This window comes from Stegostoma tigrinum, chromosome 31 (assembly GCF_030684315.1).
Source record: "Stegostoma tigrinum isolate sSteTig4 chromosome 31, sSteTig4.hap1, whole genome shotgun sequence".
NCBI lineage: Eukaryota > Metazoa > Chordata > Chondrichthyes > Orectolobiformes > Stegostomatidae > Stegostoma > Stegostoma tigrinum.
Window position 1 is genome coordinate 6,921,325 of NC_081384.1, and position 20,305 is coordinate 6,941,629.

Here is a 20,305-nt window from a genome sequence, read left to right on the forward strand (position 1 = left end):
TGTTGGATGATTCTGTGCAAAATTGATGCAGAAATAAAGCACACAGTTCTCCACAAACAAAACAGTTGTCGTCACATAGTGGAGTGTGTATTTTTAAAGTGGTCCTTTGTGGAATAGTTCATTTACAGAACTCTCCTGCAACAGCTTTCTCTGATCAGATACCTACCTGTTTGACATGTGATGCTTTAATCTTGCTGGCGTAAATCAAAACTTCCTTATTTAAACTTTTTGTTGAATTTTTCCCCTGGAATTTAAAAGTGCCCTGGTGCCTTGAACATCTGTTTTGTTTCATGATTCCAGCTGTTTCTCTGCCCTGCAGGCCAATTCTCTGATTTAAATTCTTTTTTTTTGAAAAAGAACTAATGAGAAGTTTCTGCGCTGTTGTTTCTTCCCCTTTTGTTTTATCTAACTAATAACTATCAGACTTGCACGACTGCTGGCAGCAGCAGCAGCATCTACATGTCAGGGACCTTGAGAGATTTGGATCAACCCACAACTCCCTTTACCAATAAACATTTCCAGGGAGCATCTGCGCCGCACGTGAGTGGGAAGGAGACAACAGAGGTCGCCAGGTCAGAGGCCAAAGGGAAGAAGGCTCCTAGTCATGGCTCCAGCCAAAGGGGACGGAAAGCAGGCGTCGGGAAGAGCCTGGCCAGTGTTTCCACTGTGTCAACAGCAAGTCCATTTCAGCAAGGTATATTGGGTTTCTCTCATTTGTGGGATGTGAGTGTCACTGGCATAGCCAATGTTTACTGGTCTTGAAAAGGCAGAGCTGTTTACCTGAACCACTATTGTCCATGAGGAGTAGGTGCACTCGGTGTTGCTCAAGGGAGACTTCCTGTATTTTTGACCCAGTCTGCTGAGGGGAGTGTGGGGAAAGAGGAGAGGGCTCAGGTGGGAGTGCTACTTGAAACTCAAGAAGGCAAGCCTCTACATTGACCAAACCAGCAAACAATGTGCTTACCTAAGCCAAACGAAATCAACAGCCCTCAGGTATTTATTTCAAATGGGGGACCTTTTTATTGAGAAGCTCATTCTCAGTATGTGGGACACCAAGACCAGTGTTTGTTCCCCATCAGAGTTGTTCTGATTGCCTAAGACTGCAATCTGCAACTCGTGTGACATGTTGGGCCACTTCTGAGGATAACTGACACAAAATGTAATTTTTAACGTCTGAAATATCAAAGAGTTGGTGTGTTTCTTGGAATTGCATGTGATTCTATTAAAGACAGCAGGTTTGTGAACCAAGTTGAGTTTCTACAATAATCCGACAGCATCATCAGCTGATGTACCACTGAATGATTTTGATTTTATTTCCAGCTTCCTCACTTGTTTTTCTTTATTCATTCATGGGATGAGGGCATCACTGGCCACGCAGCATTTGTTGCCCATCCCTAATTGCCCAGAGGACAGTTCAGAGTCAACCACATTGCTGTGGGTCTGGAGTCATATGTGGACCAGACCAGGTGAGGATGGCAGTTTCCTTCCCCAAGGGACATTAGTGAACCAGATGGGATTTTCTGACAAATGACAGTGGATTTACGGTCATCATTACGTTCTTAATTCCAGATTTTTATTGAATTCAAACTCCACCATCTCCTTGGAGACTTCACCTGTTGGTTTGGCTATAGGGAGATATAGTTTGATGCTCAACAGGCCTGAGAGAGACCAGAGGAAGAAAGGGAAATTACATGAAGTTGTGGGCATTGAGATTGATGATGTCTAAGGCTTGAGAGTGATGCAGGAGCAACCTATAAAATAGATGGAAATTTATAACATCAATAGCTACACTCTGCACTTGCATTGCACCTTTTAATGATGTTATCAAACCCAACCCACACAGTGAGAAATCAGGGCAGATGATCAAAAACCTGTTTAAAGGAATGTCTTAAAGGAGAGGAAAGACAGAGCTTCAGGGGCAGAGAGGTTTGGGAGGGAATTCTGGAGCTTAGTGCCCAAATGGCTAAATATGGAGTGATTGTTGGTATCACAGTTAAAGTCAAGAATTTGCAAGAAGAGAATTGAAATCCGATTATCTGCAAGGGTTGTGAGGCTGGAGGATATTGCAGTGATGTGGAGGACAAGGTCATGGAGGCATCTGAAAATGTGGGTGAGAGTTTTAAAATTGAGGCAGGTAGGTCGACAAACGCAGGGCTGATACGTGAGCTGGGCTTGGGTCTGCGGTAGCACATTGGTGGAGGAAAGAAGGTTGGCCAAGAGATTGTCAGTATAGTCAAGTCTAGAAATAACAAGGATGAGGGTGTCAGACTCTGATGAGCTGAGGAATGGGCAGCCAGGCAACAACATGGAAGTGGAATTGGTCAGTGCTGATTGCGGTGTGAACGTGGCTGGAAACTCCAAAGCAGTGGCATAGCTGGTAGGGTTTCAAAAGCTGCTGCTTGTTTAGTTTTGATAACCAGAGGCCAGGGTCATAAGACTATAAGAAATAGAAACAGGAGTCAGCTGTTCGACCCCTTGAACCTGCTCTGCTTTTCAATAGGATCCTGGCTGATCATATGGAGAAGGTGGGGAAATCATTGTTATGCTTTAACCATATTATTTGGTAGGTAGTTGAAGGGGTTAATATTTCAGCCTGTAGTACTGCTAGACTCCATATATGTTATTAAACAGTAATCTGATTTGAGGGTTAGACAAAAAACTTTGTTCTATTGGTGGCAATCCCAAGTTATCTATGTCTGATATTATGTCCCTCAGACTGTCCATTACTGACTGGCAAGTTTCAGGAGTTGGTTAGCAGATGATTCCTAGATTCTGTTTTATTGATGGTACAGTAACCAATTGAGATGGTCTGTAGAAAACTGATTTAACAGAATAGTCTGCAAAAGATGGTGAATGGATAGCAAGCTCTCCAGTTCCAGATCCAAATCACCAGTTAAAATAAAACAGTAGGCCCAGCTGTACATGATCTGATCATCTGGGCTTCATTCCAGAGTTAAGATACAAAGTGGGAACAGAAGTAGGCCTTCCGGCCTCTTGAGACTGCTCTGCCATTCCGTAAGATTGTGGCTGATCTGTTTATGCTCTGTATTTTATGTTCCTACTGAAGTTTGAATCCCCTGCATGAAACTAGTTTGAGTCTGCCTTAAAAATATTCAGTGACCCCCATCTCCTCCACCTTCTGAGGCAAAATTTTCCAAAGTCGCACAGCCCTCTTGAGAGAACGGAATTTCTCCTCATTTCTGTCTGAAAAGGTTGACCCACAATTTTAAACAGCAAGCCCTAGTTCTGGACTGTCCCTCAAGAGGAAATATCCTTTCTATGTCTGCTGGTCAGGACTGTTCAGGATCATGTACACTTCAGTCAAATCACCCCTCACTCTTCTAAACTCCAATAGAAACAAGCCTAGGATGGCCAACCTATTCTCATAAGACAGCCTGCTCATTCTAATCTAATAAACCTCCTCTCAATCACCTCCAGTGCATTTACATCCTTCCTTAAGTAAGGTCAAAACTGGACACAGTCTTCACCATAACACAGTGTGGAGCTGGATGAACACAGCAGGCCAGGCAGCATCAGAGGAGCAGGAAAGCTGCCATTTCCAGTCTGGACCTTTCTGCATTTTCTGAAGAAGGGTCCAGACCCGAAACATCAGCTTTCCTGCTTCTCTGCTGCCTGGCCTGCTGTGTTCATCCAGCTCCACACCTTGTTATCTCAGATTCTCCAGCATTGGCAGTTCTTACTATCTCACAGTTTTCATCATGCGGTCAGACAAATGCCCAGTATAACTGCCGCTTAACCTCCTTATTTTCTGCCGAAACAAGCGATGCATATCACCGTTCCCTTTACTTCCTTCCGCCAGCCACGCACCAACTCCCACTTACGTATGTAGATACATGCACAGAGTCACTCAACCACATGCCCTGCAATGGAAGATCACACAGCGACTCACCCAGCTGAGAGAAGCCACAAGGCCATGACAGGAAGCTTCAAGCAGCCCATACAAAAATATCTTTCAATTTTGTACGAAGCCTAGAAAATCAGCAGAGTGCCACTGTGTCAGCAGGTCACAAGTTCACTGGAGACTTAAATATAAAAATCCAGGCAGCGTTAATGCAGTACTGAGTAAATGCCTCTCCGTTCCAAGGGGATGCTGAAAGCCGGAAACAGAAGCAGTTGGAGAAACTCAGCACGTCTGAAGCAAGTTCAGTGGATTCAATGTTAACTGTTTCTCTCGCCACACGTTGCCAGACCTGCTGAGTTTCTCCAACTGCTTCTGTCTCATTGAAGTTGAGATCCTTGCCGCTAGTTTGAAGAAAAGCAAGGGATTTACCTGTGTGTCCTTGACCAGTGTTTAACAGCATCTAATCCGTTGCTGTTTGTGGGAGTTACACGGAGTATAAATTGGCCACAAAGATTCCAGCATTACAAGTGGAAAGTACTCCAGTGGATGTAAATTATTTTGGGATATCCTGAATTCTTGAAAGGCACAATATGAATACAAGTCTTTATACTTACTGTAGACATAGTAAATGGCATACCATCACGCGCTAACCCTCGAAAATTAGCAAATCGGAGCTAATGTCAGTGTTCACCTCTCCTAACTTGAAGAACACTGGGTCGCATACGTGGTAGCAGTTGTCCTGAACCAAGCCCAAATAGTCAATTCTCATTTGTTCTCTTCAGCAGTGAATGGCAGTTTGACTGTAGTAGGCATCACATTTGAATCCTGTTCTCACCCAATGTTAAGACTTGAGTATTTTGTAAAGGTGTTGTAGTCAATTGGATCTCCTGGAGTGCTGCCTTGGCTGAGGTCAGCCAACTTGATACATTCTGTGGATGGGCCCCACAGTGATTGAGCCTGTCTGCACTGGTGCCACATAACAAAAGGTACAATTAGAAACGAAGCCTTTGTAGCAGCAACCCCTGAATTTGACAAGAGTTTCCAATTGCAATTTCTATCACAAAAAATGCATAGGTCATAGATTAAGAGAATCAAAAAATCCCTACAGTGTAGGAGCAGGCTGTTTGGTACATCAGGTCCACACTGACCTCCCAAAGAGCATCCCATCCAGATCCAACTGCTGTACCCTATCCCCGTAACCCTGCATTTCCCGTGGCTAATCCACCCAGCCTGCACATCTCTGAACACCAGAGGCAATTTAGCTCGGCCATTCCACCTAACCTGCACATCTTTGAACTGTGGGAGGAAACTGGAGCCCTTGGAGAAAACCCATGCTGTCAGGGGGAGAATATGCAAATTCAGAGTCGTCAACTGAGGCTGGAATCGAACCCAGATTCCTGGCACTGAGAGGCAACAGTGCTAACTACTGAGCCACTGTGCGTACTTGCACTAATTGCTAGGATTGTGAGTTAGACACTGGAGTACACCATTCAGCCCTTCCAGCCTGGTTGATCTTTGACTTTCCTCCCCATTCTGATATCTCTTGATTCTTCTAGTGCCCACACATGCACTGATCTCAGTCTCAATGACTGAGCATCCACTGGGTTCCATTGAGCAGAGAATTCCAAAATTTACAACCTGCTGAGTTAAGACATTTCTATGCATCTCAGTTTTCCGTAGCCAATTTCCAATCCTGACACTGTAGGATGGGAGAAGGCCACTCACCCCTTCAAGCCTGCGTTGTCATACAGCAGGATTGCGAAGATTTGATCTTGGCCTGTATGCCACTGTTTCCCATAAACCTTTGACACCCATATAGTTCTGGTTTATCTTATCTGTATTCACGTGCTCAACCTTCACAAGTCTCTGTAATTCAAAATTACATAGGTTCACAACTTTCAGAAAGAAAAGTCCTGTCAGCGGAAACTGGCTCCCAGCATCTCCTCTGATATCTCTCTAAGAATTTTATAATTATTTACCTCAGATATTCCGTGACACATCTTCAGGTGAGGCTGAGCTCATCTGACATAAAGGTACGGATACTAACGCTGTGTGCTGTATGCCCCCTTTCTAAGAATTATATGGATTTTTTCAAATCCGCATATTATGATGTGTCTGTAAAGCAGATGGGAAACTTGAACACTGATCATCTGGCCTAAAAATAGGGACGTTACCCCAAAAGCCCTCCAAAATATTTTATAAGCTTCGAAATGTGTTTAAAATAAGATGCCAATCACTCATGATCTGATTGAATACCAGAACAGGTTGGAAGGGCTGAATGGCCAACATTTGCTACTATGTATCACAACAGAGGAAGAAAACTGAAACAACAACAACAGGAATTGCAGGGAAAAAGTTCAACAGGCAGCATCTGTGGAGAGAGAAACAGAATTATTTGCATATCTAGTGACCTTTGTACAGCATTCCACAAATTGGTTTTGTTTTAGAGAAATACTGGAAATACTCATTAGGTCTGGCAGGCCTCAGGCTGGAAGAACCAGAGCAAATGTTTTGAGTTGATGATCCACCTTTGAACAATTTTGTTGCAGGGTCAGAGTTCCAGATTCTGCAGCTATTTGCTTTTGTTTGTACTCTTACCTTGCTTTGCACAGTGGTGTGAAATTGTTCTGAAGTGTGTGAGAAGATGCAAATTTTACTACAATTCTCACATCTGACACAACCACCCTGTCTCCCCCCACCCCAAAGAGAGATGCACATGCACACACAGTGGCACACACATAGACACATACACTCCAAGTCTTTCGAGTTCCCTAATGACAAAAGTTTTGTTATGTTTTAAATGCAATATAATCTGAGCATTTGGAGACATCTGTCAGGATTACAGACAGTAATCCTGTCTCAGACTGGGTTGATGAACAGACAGGCTGAAGGCTTTCTCCCTTGGGACTCTAATGATGGCACCTGAGCCCTTTGATTGGATTAGGCTCTTATAATCTACTATCAGTCACCCTGTGTCCTCGCTGCAGTAAGCACTAGGGCAGCATTGCATGGCTCAGTTGACATGAACTGGGGGCTGAACAGATCAGTGAGAGCCCAGGCTGACTCCACAACCTGAGCTGAGTTAGCTGACCTCAGCAGAGCTGCTTGTGGAAGCCTTAAATTTAATCAGCTCCACAGGGGCACATCGAGAGGCCAGGGTTGGATGGGGGGGGTGTGTGTGTGTGTGTGTGTGTGTGTGGGGGAGCAACAAGGAAGAGATTAAGCAAAGTCCCTGCAACTGATTACTATCTGACAAGTCCGACTGAAAACCAATCAAACATGCAAGTCCGATCAGCTTTTCTCTCCAGCCCAGGGGTATGTGGGCCATTCCACAACAGACAGAGTAGCCATCCCTGTGCCTTCCACACAGATTGCCCTTTTGCGTGCTAAGGAATTCGTTTGAGGGAAGTAGTTATTTGATTATTTTTCTACTGTTCTATAAGGACATTGAGGCGCTGGAAAAATGCAGAGAGAGAGACGTGTTAGAATGATACTGGAGTTCCATCTATAAAGAAGGATTAAATAAACTGGATTTCATCTTTCCAGAGGAGATGTAAGGAGAGGGGAGAGGAGTAGATATCTGAATCTCTTCTTTCTGTTGGGTTTGAGAAAGTAGGTAATAGATGTAATGAAGATGCTTCTGCTGTGCAAACAGGACCAGAACTAGAGTTTTTAAATCCTAAAATAATCACCAATAAATTCAGGAGAAACTTCTTTACACATAGAACAGCGTGAATGTGGAGCTCCCTCAACTATTCACGGTAGAAACCGAATAGCTGAAAATCAGGGCAGCTAAATATTCACTGTTGTAGGTAGTCACTCCATCTCAGAAATTCCAGGTCAGTCATCCTGGGTTCTGTGGGTCCTTGTGTCCTAGAACCACATCTCCCACCACACACTTGGCAGGTGTTTCCGGAAGATGGAAGTGATCCTTGACCTTGAGATCACTGCCATTCCTTCCTCCAGTTCCTTCTCAGTATTTCAGCCTGCCGATGGGTCTTTTCAAAGAATTTGTGTCCCCTCATACAGGAGCTTCTGAACAAGGGAAGCGAAGGAAACAAAAGGGAGAAGGGAATGAAAGTATATTTTGATGGAACTACAGTAGATGAAGATGGGTGGGAAGTCGCTCGTGTGGAGCGTAAGAACCAACACAGACCACATGGGCTGAATGGCCTGCTCGTTTACCATTCTTTGAGATTAGCTAGGAAGACACTTGTCTTTAAGTTTGATATCACCTTTCTTTGGAAGCTTTCACATGTCATTTCTCCATAGAGGTCACACGGTGGCTACTTGGCTCACAGAGCCAGGGACCCAGGTTTGATTCCAGCCTAGGGTGACTGACTCTGTGGACTTTGCACATTCTCCGTGTCTGCCTGAGTTCCTTCTAGGTACTCGGGTTTCCTTCCACAGTCCAAAGATTTACAGGTTAGTTGGATTGGCCATGCTAATTCATCCGCAGTGTCCGAGGATGTACAGACTGGGTGGGTTAGCCGTGGTAAAAGCAGGGTTAGGTAAGGGGGCTGGATACGGGTCGGATGCTCTTCGGAGGGTTGATGCAAACTCAATGGACCGAATGGTCTCTTTACACACTAGTGTTTCTGTGTTTTATTTTAAAAGCTTCATTGAAAATCCTCTGTTGGAATCTGAGTGGTCCATTTTGTGAATTGTCTATTTGTTGATCCGAATGTGTAGAAGCCAGAAAAATGTGTTGCCTCGGAGGGCTTAATGCTTGGATTGTTTGTGGTTCAGTTACTGGGCTAATTCTCCATAGGAGAGAGATGGAAAAACGATATCAAGTTTTTAGTGAAAATGGCCGTAGTGTTATTGGGTGGTTGTTGAAACCTGACTGGTTCACGAATGTCCTTCAGGGAAGGAAATTACTGCCATATGTGTGACTCAAGTCCTACATCAATGTGGCATTCTCAGTGCCCCTGAAATGATGCAGCAAGCCAGACAGATTGAATAGAGGGACTGAAATAAATGGTGGCAGCACCCACGTTCTGTGAATGAATAAGGAGGGGCAACATAATAAACAAATATATAACAATACAAACACCAGGCCCAAGGTTTTTTTATTGTTTCGATCATGAAATCAAAACAATAACGGCACAGGAGGAAACCGTTTAGCCCATCGTCTCTGCGCAGAAGGAACTCACCCAGTTCAAATGCCCTGCCCTTAAGCCCTGCAATTCCTTTTTTACTGTTTATGTGCACATTGAATTTGAATTTGAGAGTCACGATCAAATCTGCCTCCGCTGCGCTCTCAGGCAGTGCATTCTACTCGTGTTATTTTTTATTAAAAAACATTTCCTCAGTCGATGTTGCAAAGCTCTTGCAGCAATCATCTTAAATCTGTGTTCGGCTTCTCAACCCTTGCACCAAATATGGGGAGGTGATGGCCTAGTGGTATTATCGCTGGACTGTTAATTCGGAGACCCAGTTAACGTTCTGGGGACCTGGGTTCGAATCTTGCCACGGCAGATGGTGGAATTTGAATTCAATAAATATCTGGAATTAAGAATCTAATGATGACCAGGAATCCATTGCTGATTGTCGGAAAAACCCATCTGGTTCACTGATGCCCTCTAGGGAAGGAAACTGCCATCCTGGCCTACATGTGCCTCCAGGCCCACAGCAATGTGGTTGACTCATAACTGCCCTCTGGGCAATTAGGGACGGGCGATAAATGCTGTCTGGCCAGTGACGCCCTCATCCTATGAATGCATAAAGAATAAACGAAGCGTGTTTTTCTACTCCATTGGTGTGTAAACGTCTGATTCGTTTGTATTTAATGTTCTTTCTCACTCCTCCCCTGACACTTAGTTCACCTGCCAGGCATCAGTAGTGAGTTCAATTTGAAGGCATTTGCAAGTAACTCATTTCATACCCCCAGGCCACCTGAAAATGTTTCGCAACGTTATGTGAGATAGCAAGGTGTAGAGCTGGATGAACACACCAGGCCAAGCAGCATCGGAGGAGCAGGAAGGCTGAAGCTTCGGGCCTGGACCCCTTCTTCAGAAATGGGGAGGGGAAGGGGGTTCTGAAATAAATAGGGAGAGAGGGGGAGGCGGATAGAAGGTGGATAAAGGAGAAGAAAGGTGGAGAGCAGACAGACCAGTCAAGGAGGTGGGGATGGAGCCAGTAAAAGTGAGTGTAGGTGGGGAGGTAGGGAGGTGATAGGTCAGTCCAGGGAGGATGGACAGGTCAAGAGGGCAGGATGAGGTTAGTAGGTAGGAGATGGGGGTGGGGCTTGAGATGGGACGAGGGGATGGGTGGGTGGAAGGACAGGTTAGGGAGGCAGGGACAAGCTGTGCTGGTTTTGGGATGTGGTGGAGGGAGGGGAGATTTTGAAGCTTGTGAAGTCCACATTGATACCATTGGGCTGCAGGGTTCCCAAGCGGAATATGAGTTGGTCTTCCTGCACCCTTCAGGCAGTTCTCATGCTCCTATGATGGTGCTTGGCCCGCTGTGATCATCCAGCTCTACACCTTGTTATCTCAGATTCTCCAGCATCTGCAGTTCACACTATCTCTGGCGACATTATGTATTGCTCTTGAAATATTGTAAGCATGCCATATTATCAACAACAGGAAAAGTTCTAACAAGAAAGCTTGTGCAAGAAACTATTTAAAGATACAAGATGTGCATTGACTAATGATTTGTATTGTTTTATGGTTAAGTAACTATTTTGAAGTGCATTTACTGTTTTGTAGACCAATGTGGTGGCTTTTATTTTGTTTATAGACCAACCTTCCATAAGCTGTATTGAGACAGGAACATGAGGAACAACATTAAGCTTCCCAGGGTTTGCTCTGTCATTCATTTAATCAGTTTACTACTAGTCTGAACCTTTGCTGTAATGCTTGGAAATCTCAATGGGTCAGGCGTCATCCTTGGAGAGATTACCAGCAATTTTTTTTGTCTTCTGAACCCTAGCTCTGTTTTCCTGGCACGGCATATCCCTCGATACCTTTACCCGTTAAATATGTACAGGTGTCTGTTTTGAAAGCTTGAGTTAACCCACAATATTGAAAGCAAAAGCCCTCAGGCAAGAACAGTCTTTTGGGGGAAAGGATTGCAAATTTCTACCACTCCTGTATGAAGGGGCACTTGTAGACTGAATTCTTGGATGCTGAACTCTTGTTTTAAAGTTATGCCCTTTTAGACGATAAGTCCATAAGAAACAGGTGCCTATTAGGCCATTCGGCCCATTGAGGCTGCTGTGCCATTTGATCATGTCTGATGTTTCTCAACCCCATTCTCCTGCCTTTACTCCGTGTCCCTTGATCCCTTACCAATCAATAGACTATATATCTCTGTCTTAAATGCACTCAGTGACTTGACACTGACAGCCGTTTGTGACAATGAGTTCCACAGGTGACTACCCTCTGGATGAAGAATCCTCCTTATCTCAGATTCAGTGGGTTCTCTGAGGCTGTGCCCTGGGGTCCTAGTCCCTCATTCTAGAGGGAACAATTACTCCGCACCCACTCTATTCCAAGCCTCTCAGTATTCTCTAAGTTTCAATCAGTTCCCCATTCATCCTTCAAAACTCCCTTGAGTATGGAAACAGAGTCCTTAACAGCTCCTCATGACAACCCTTCATTCCCGAGATCATTCTTGTAAACCTCCTCCGGACCCCCTCCAATGGCAGGTCATCAGTCCTTGGATACCAGGCCCAAAACTGCTCGCAATATTCTAAATGCAGTCTGACCAAAGCCTTATACAGCCTCGGCAGTACATACCTGCTCTTGTATTCCAGTCCACTCAAAATGAATGCCAACATTGCATTTGCCTTCCTAACTGCCAACTGAACCTACACTTTAACCTTAGCAGAGTCCTGAACTAGGATTCCCTAGTTAGATTCCCTGTTTTTTTTCTTCTTTATTCATTCACAGCATGAGGGCATTGCCAGCTAGGCAGCATCTATTGCCCATCTGTAATTGCCCAGAGGGCAGTTAAACGTCAACCACATTGGTGTGGGTTTGGAGTCACATGTAGGCAAAACCAGGTAAGTTGGCACTTTGCTTTCCTAAAAAACATTGATTACCCAATTGGGTTTTTCCCCAACAATAGATAACGTGTTCACCATCACCATTAGATTCTTAATTCCAGATTTTTATTGAATTCAAATTCCGCCATCTGCTGTGGCCGTATTTGAACCTGGATCCCCTGAACATTATCTGGATCTGGATTAACAGTCCTGTGATAATTCCACTAGTTCACTACCTCCCCCCAGAGTTTCAAAGCCTTTCAAATAAACTGCGCCTCTATTCTTCTTACCAAAATGCATAACCTCACTTTCCAACATTTTTTTTCATCTGACGTTTCTTTGCCCACTTGCCTAGCATCTACAAGACCTTCTGCAGTCTCTTTGGTTTCCTCAACATTACCTGTCCCTCCACCAATCTTTGTGACATCTGCAAACTGAGCAGCAATGCCCTCAATTCCTTTGATCATATCGTTAGTGTATGACATGAATAGTTGTGATCAGAATACTGAACCCCACGGAACTCCGCTAGTCACCAGCTGCTGTCCTGAAAATGACCTCCTTATCTCCACTCATACTTTTGTCCTTGTTACCATGGGCTGTTTATTTTGTTTCGCAGCCTCTTGTGTGGCACCTTGTCAAGGACCTTCTGGATCTCCAACTTGATCACATCCACTGGCTTTGTCTAACTTTGCTCATTACCTTCACAAAGAATTCTACCAGATTTGCCAGGTACGAACCTCCCCTAGACTCAGGTCTCTTCTACCACACACTTCCAAGAAGTCCGCAATCCATTCTTAATAATCACTAAAATCTTACGTGCAAACAAGGTCAGGTAAATCAGCCTGTAGTTTCCTGTCTTATCCATCCCTCCCTTCTTAGATGGGGGTGTTGTACTAGCCATTTTCAAGTCTTCTGGCTTCCCACTAATGTTCACCACATTGTACAGTATGCCTTTTCTTTTGCTTTTATGCTATCCCTGACTTGCCTCCACAACCATGCTTGCCTCATCCTCCCCTTAGCATACTACTATTTCCTTGGGATGAATATTTGCTGTGCCTCCCGAATTATCCCCAGAAACTGCTGCCATTGCTGTTCCATCATCTTCCCTGCTAAGCTCCCCTTCTCATCAACCCTGACCGGCTCCTCCCTCATGCCTTTGTAGTTTTCTTCACTCATTTGCAATACCATGACATCTGATTCCAGCTTCTCCCGCTGAAACTGCAGGGTGAGTTACAGTATATTATGGCCACTGCCCCTCGGGGTTTCTTCACTTTAAGCTTTGTAATCAATTATAACTCATTTCACATAACCAAATCCAGAATTGCCTGTTCCCTTGTGGGCTCCACCCCAAGTTGCTCCAAAAAAAAAATCATCTCATAGACATTCCATAAATTTCTTTCCTTAGGATTCTAGCAACGTGATTTTTCCCAGTTCACCTGCATATTGAAGTCCCCATGACTACTGTAATAGTGCCTTTCTTAGCTTCTGATTTTTCTACCCCACATCCTGACTACTGCTAGGAGGCCTGTACACAATTCCCATCAGGGCCTTTTTTATTACCTTTGCAGTTCCTCAACTCTGCCCGCAGATACTACAGTTTTGACCCTGTGCTGCTGCTTACTGTTGATTTAGTTTCATTCCTTACTAAAAAGGCAACCTTGCCGTAGCTGCCTGTCCTTTCAATAGGATGCATATCCTTGGATATTTAGTTCCCTGCCCTGATCTCGCTGCAGCCATGTCTGTGATACCCGCAACGTGGTACCTGTCAATTTCAATCCGTGCTACCAGCCCATTTACCTTGTTTCGTATACTGTGTGCATTTAAGTGTAACTCCCTCAGTCCTGTGTTGACTAGCCCTCTTGTCATAGTTATCCCTTTACCTGCATTGCCTGAAGGTTAGGTTCCTGACCTTCTCCATTCTCTGTCTGATTACTGGTTCTGGAAATTTTAACCACTGTTGACGAATGGGGTTCTCTCACACACACCTCTCTCTCGCATCCACACATGCACTGAGCCTTTCGGGCGTGCACCCTCACCCCTCTCAACAGTCCTAGGTACGCCATTCAGCGGGACTCTGGGCCCCCAACATAGTTCACAGGGAACCTGAATCAGAACAGCTCCCTCCTTCCCCTATACTGATAGCGCTGTTCCATGAATTCAAACCTGTTTCTCCCATGCCAATTTTTGAGACACACATTTATCTCATTAATCTTCATTTTCTTGTGCAAAATAAGAAAAAGGTTCTGAGGAAAGGTCACCGGCCCCGAAATGTTAGCTCTGATTTATTTTTTTACTTCACAGATGCTGCCAGGCCTGCTGAGCTTTTCCAGCAGATTCTGTTTTTGTTCGTGTCTTTATTCTTGTTGACCCTGTACCCATTAGCTAATGGCTGAAGTAGTAATCAATAGATCATGAACTTTTTAGTTATGCTTTTAATTTAGGCCCTAGCTGCTTGTATTCTGCCAACAGAACCTCTTTCCTTTTTTCCACCTGTATCATTGTAACCTACATGGACTACAACAACTGGATCTTACCCCTCCCACTGCAAGTTCCTCAATAGCTGAGATGAGATAATCTGCGCCCAGGCACCAGGTAGGCAACACCGCCTTTGGGACTCTCAATCCTGGCCACAGAGAATGGCGTCCAAACTCCTTATTATATTATCCCTGATTACAACTACATTTTTCTTTTCTATCCTGTCTTGAATGGCTCTCTGCACCACAGTACCAAGATCAGTTTGTTCATCCACCCTACAGCCCCCACTCTCATCCACACAAGGGAGCGAGCATCTCAAACCTGTTAGACAAGCTCGAGGATGGAGGCTTCTTCAGCACTACCTCCTGCAGCCCTTGACCTTTCCCGCTCGTAGTCACACTCTCCTGTTCCGGACCACTGACTGAATTTGAGGTAATTAATCTAAGAGGTGTGACCGCCTCCTGAAACACTTACCCCTCCTTCCTGTGTCGCAGTGATCAATGCTCAGGCTCCAGCTCTCAGCTCGGAGTCAGAGTTCCTCAACACGTGCTGCAGACATGGTCACTTTGAACCACAGTGCGGTCCATCAGCGCCCCACGTCGTTCAGGTACAGCACATCGGCCCAGTGTCTCTTTTCTCATACACAGTTCTTAATTTGATTTTTAAAAAAATTTTGTACTGATCTTTTAGTTTATAGCCTATAAATATTTCTCCTATTTACCTTCAGTCTGAAAGTGACCTATAACGGTCAATTAATAGCTATTGCAAACCAATGAACTTACAGTTGACCTGTGACATCACCCTTTTGGCGTTGAGTCTGTGATTCTGGGCTTCAATTTATCCTGAGTCAAAAGGAAGCAAACAAAAAGCATCTCTTCCCCTCCACCAAATTCCCACATTGCCTGCATGTTCCCCAAATGATACAATCCCTGGAGCTGTGTCTAACTCTGGATTGGATCTCCCTTTCCCGACTGTGTGAAGATTACTGCTAGTGGATTTGTCTTGCAATTCCAGAGGTGTTGGGTTGTCCCTATCTACTCATTTAAATCCTTAAACTCTCCCTCAATCTTCTGGGTAAAATTCCAATGTTTGGTCAGCTATGGTTCACTTTTTAGTCACAAAGTTCTAAGTTCGAATTCCCCAGACAGTAAGTGCAAAACCCGTGGTTTATACTGGGATGTGTTATGAGAAAGTTCTGCACTATCAGCTGTGCTGTCTCTCAGATGAAATCCTATCTCGCCTGCTCAGATTTTCATTTATTCTTTCATAGAATGTAGAGAGGGGTGCGAGCTGTCGTTAGCTGCTCCAGCATTTACTGCCCACCCCTCATTGCCCTGGAGGAGGGGATGGTGAGCTGCCTTCCTGAACTGCGATGTGGAGGTGCCAGTGCTGGACTGGGTGGACAAAGTTAGAAGTCACATGACACCAGGTTTTCATCCGACAGGCTTATTTGGTGATCAGATGAAGTTGACGAAAGTGCTGTCGTCCACAAACCTGTGATTTCAAATAAACCTGTTGGACTACAACCTGATGTCGTGTGATTTTCTGAATTGTGGCGTAGGTAGGCCCAGAGTGCTGTTGGGCAGGGAGTTCCACGAATTTAACCCAGCAACGTATGTAAAAGAAACAAATAGAGAATACTGGACAAAAGAAAAACCCAAACGAATAGTGCAGAAGCTCAGGAGGTCTGGCAGCATCAATAGTGAGAGAAGTCGCGTTAATGTTAATCTTATCGACAAGTACAAAAGATCTTGTAACCCTATGACGAGAAAGACCAGGGGTGCTACCTGCAGTGACCTGGCCATTAATTATCCCTGAAATAACATAACAAAAGCAGGTAATATCTAGTTTTTATCACATTACTGTTTGTGGGAGCTTGCTATGTGAAATTTTCTGCCACGTTTTCTACGTTGGAAAAGTGGCAACCTGTCAAAGATACTTAATTGGCAGGAAAGCACTTTGAGGATCTGGTGGCTGTGTATGGTATTATATAATTGCAACTTTTTCTTCACTTCTTTCCATGTATTTGTTATCCTACAATAGCCCATAAATGTCAGTGCAAACCAAGCACAAGTGAGTCTGTTTCAATTACTGCATATGCTTTAAACTATAAATTACTGCACGTTACAAGAATGAAGACTCTGTTGCTCAGTCCCTACCTTTCAGAAGTAGCTTCATTTCAGTAAACATTTCTGTAAAGCTGCTGCAAAAGTCATTCTGTAGTCTTGAACATTTGTACATTTCACTGCAAGTTTGTACAGTGACACTGTTGTTGCCTCAGAGAAAATGTTTCCAACATCTTACCTTGTATAATACCGGGACAGCGTTAAAATACAGTCGCGTCTCTAACTGAGTGAAAAATTTTAGTGTCTCCAGTCAATCATCTTCTAACAGTTTTAACACATCAGAAGGGCCTGTAACAGGCATACAATGGGCTGTTCTGTCGGTTTTAACACACGTTTTATTGAGAGAAATTATATTTACATTAATAGCTCCATTAAAAATGATTGAAAGCTCTTAAAAGCACGAGGTGACACTTCGAATAGCTCGGTGCTGATAATTGCCAGTAATGAGGTGCTAAAGTGATCCACTTAGACAAACAGTTAGAGATTAGCATGTATTTTAAGGTGAGAATGGGACATTAATAAACTGCTTTAATGACCGCAGTGTGAGTGAAACACAAACTGTACACTTTGAAGAAAAATGGCCCTCGTTATAAATGGAAGGTGATGGATTTTTGCTGATAGAATACAGAAAGAGAAGGGTTGAGATTAGATCACAGGAAGCTTATGAGTTGTTTACTGAATGTTGACCTTGTGCGTCAGTCTTAAAACAAAATTTGTACAAGAGCAAAACGATGGAAAATCTGAGAAAGAAGCATTTTAAAAAAAAACTGGAAATACTGTCCTTAACAATCCTGTGTTTGTGATTCCCTTACAGGCAGTCTCCTGAGCACCTCTAGCAGTTCACTGCAGCCCTCCCAGGAAGTTGGAATATTCAGCAAGCCTGAACTGCGAGGAGACACCTACTCAGTGGGTCACAACTCCTCGCAGAATCCAGCCTCTTATGACGTGGCTGAGGGGACCCTGTCGAGCTACAACTCTTTGATCCGCTTCAGCTCTGCCCCTCCGGCCCCAAAGAAGCCCCCCGAAAGCTCCCCCACAGACTTCAGGACTTCCGCTGGGTTGGGTGGCCCTTCAAGTGGAGGAACTGGGTACAAGCGGCCGCAGCCGGTTGCTGGGATGGAAGAGGAAGAGACGGTAAAGGAGAAGAGGCACAAGGCTAGCAAGAAGAGCAAGCACGGAAGGGGGAGACCCAAAGGGAGCAAAAACGAGAGCAGCCCAAGCTTGGCCATCCCCATGTCCCTCATCACATCATCAACAACTGATCTGAGTGGATGCATCACCAGCCCCGCACTCCCAAAGTTAACACCATCAACAAGCTACACTGGAGCCATCCCGAGTCTGTCTCTCGAACCTTCACTTCTGGGTTCAGGTACCAAAACGCTAATCTTTTAACAGTTGTGATAAAGTCCATTCAGGTTTTTTCTTCTTTTGAAATGAATGTTACTACAGCTCCCCCAGTTGGTTCAATGGGTGAATAAAGCATTAAGGAATAGTCTTGCCCAGTCTGTACAGATTGAGACACTCTCTGGCAGTTTCATCACAAAAGGGCTTTTAGCCCCCTGGATTAGAGAGTGGAGAAATCAGCTAACCCTTGCCACTGCCTTGATTCACTTCCACACAATGACCACGTTGGAAGATGATGCTCCCCTGAATCAAAGCCTATTCACTGATGGGGCTTTTGAGTAAGGCTACCAGTAAATGGTTGTGGTCCGTATATTGTGGAACAGTACCTTCAGAATTATTTTTCAAAGTTCATAATGAAAAGCTAATGTCTGGTCAAGTGGGCTAGCTAAGGCAGGGTACTGCTGAGTGGTACAATTTGGGAATTATGTCCAGCTCAGATCAGTAAAACTGAAAGTCTTTCCCATTTTAGTGGTTCTATACGAACTGGCTAGGACGGTCACAGTCTAGGTGCTAGAAGTTCCGAGGCACGACGGAAAGTAGTAGTTGCATTTATGTGGTGCCTTTTACAACTACAGGGTGTCCTAAAGTGGCTACACTTCAACACAATTAATTTATTACAATGTTGTAATGTAGGAAACCTGGCAGTGAGCATGGACAGAGTAAGCTCACGCAGACAGTATAATCAAATAAATTTTGTTTGTGATGTTGACTGAGCCACGCATGTAGGCCATGAGTTAGGAGGGAAAACCAAAGAGGCTGTTTTCATGCTGTTGAATAGAATTTACAGCACAGCTACAAACCAGTAGATTCAGGCATATAATCCTATCACAAAATTACTATGGTGGGGAAACGGGCTATTCAGCCCATTGTATCTGCCCTGTCTCTGCAGATGAGCCTTCTGACATAGTGATGTTGTTCACCTTTTTGCCCACAACCCTGCATGTTGTTTTTATTCAAATAATCATCCAGTACCCTTAACGAAGCCTTGATTAAATTGGACTCCATCACACTGCCACACAGTGCATTCCAGACCAAAACTAGTGAACCTGTCACTGTGTGAAACAGATCTTTCTCTCATCATTGTTGCTTGTTCTGCTTTTTTCTTTAAATCTGTGTCTTCTTATTTTCAATCCCATTACAAGTGGGAACTCTTTCTGCTCGTCTGCTCTGGCCAGACCCTCGTGGTTTTGAAAATTTTGTTCAGATTTCCTGTTTGCCATCTCCTTTCCAAGGAAGACCGTCACAACTTCTCCAAATGATCCTAATGAGTGAATATTCCCATCCATGGAACCATTCCTGTAAACCTCTTCTGCATCTCTCCAGTGTTTTCACATCCTTCCTAAAATGCGGTGCCAGAAACTGTGCACAAAATCTACCTGGGGTCTGACTGAGGACGAACGGTCAGTCCTAAGCAAGGGGCTCACCTTTGGTCCCCTACAACCACACATCAACGAATACCAGTCACGGTTGGACACAGAACAGTTTTTCCGCCGCCTTCGCCTCCATGCCTACTTCTTCAACCAGGAACCTAACCCTCCCTCCACTGACCCCTTCTCCCGCTTCCAACACAAGTCCTCCTCATGGACACCACCCCCAGGCCTCTTACCTTCCCTCGACCTCTTCATCTCAAACTGCTGTCGAGACGTTAACCGCCTCAACCTCTCCACCCCTCTCACCCACTCCAACCTCTCCCCCGCAGAACGGGCAGCCCTCTGCTCCCTCCGCTCCAACCCCAACCTCACTATCAAACCCGCAGACAAGGGTGGCGCAGTGGTAGTATGGCGCACTGACCTCTACATCGCCGAGGCCAAACGCCAACTCTCCGACACCACCTCCGACCTCCCCTCGATCATGACCCCACACCCGAGCACCAAACCATCATCTCCAACGCCATTCATGACCTCATCACCTCAGGGGACCTCCCACCCACAGCCTCCAACCTCGTTGTTCCCAAACCCTGCACGGCCCGTTTCTTTCTCCTTCCCAAAATCCACAAACCTGCCTGCCCTGGTCGACTCATTGTCTCAGCCTGTCCCTGCCCCACCGAACTCATCTCCACCTATCTGGACTCTATTTTCCCCCCTTTGGTCCAGGAACTCCCTACCTACGTCCGTGACATCACCCACGCCCTCCACCTCCTCCAGGACTTCCAATTCCCTGGTCCCCAACACCTTATTTTCACCATGGACGTTCAGTCCCTATACACCTGTATTCCGCATGCAGATGGCCTCAAGGCCCTCTGCTTCTTCCTGTCCTGCAGGCCTGACCAGACCCCCTCCACCGACACCCTCATCCGCCTAGCCAAACTCGTCCTCACCCTCAACAACTTCTCTTTCGATTCCTCCCACTTCCTACAGACAAAAGGGGGTGGCCATGGTTACCCGCATGGGCCCCAGCTATGCCTGCCTCTTTGTAGGTTACGTGGAACAGTCCCTCTTCCGCACC

The 20,305-nt window shown here is 45.0% G+C and overlaps 1 protein-coding gene across 4 annotated transcripts in view; it reads left to right on the forward strand.

Moving 5' to 3' along the window:
* Positions 1 to 20,305, forward strand: part of LOC125466291 (protein AF-10-like) — a 177,229-nt gene that overhangs the window by 91,522 nt on the left and 65,402 nt on the right. For 2 of the 4 annotated variants that reach the window (XM_048560605.2, XM_059638736.1), the window contains exons 9-10: positions 424 to 694; positions 17,271 to 17,825. In XM_048560605.2, the coding sequence (XP_048416562.1) occupies positions 424 to 694; positions 17,271 to 17,825 (826 nt within the window). The remainder of the gene's footprint in view (positions 1 to 423; positions 695 to 17,270; positions 17,826 to 20,305) is intronic. The other 2 variants (XM_059638737.1, XM_059638738.1) reach the window with 1 other exon arrangement.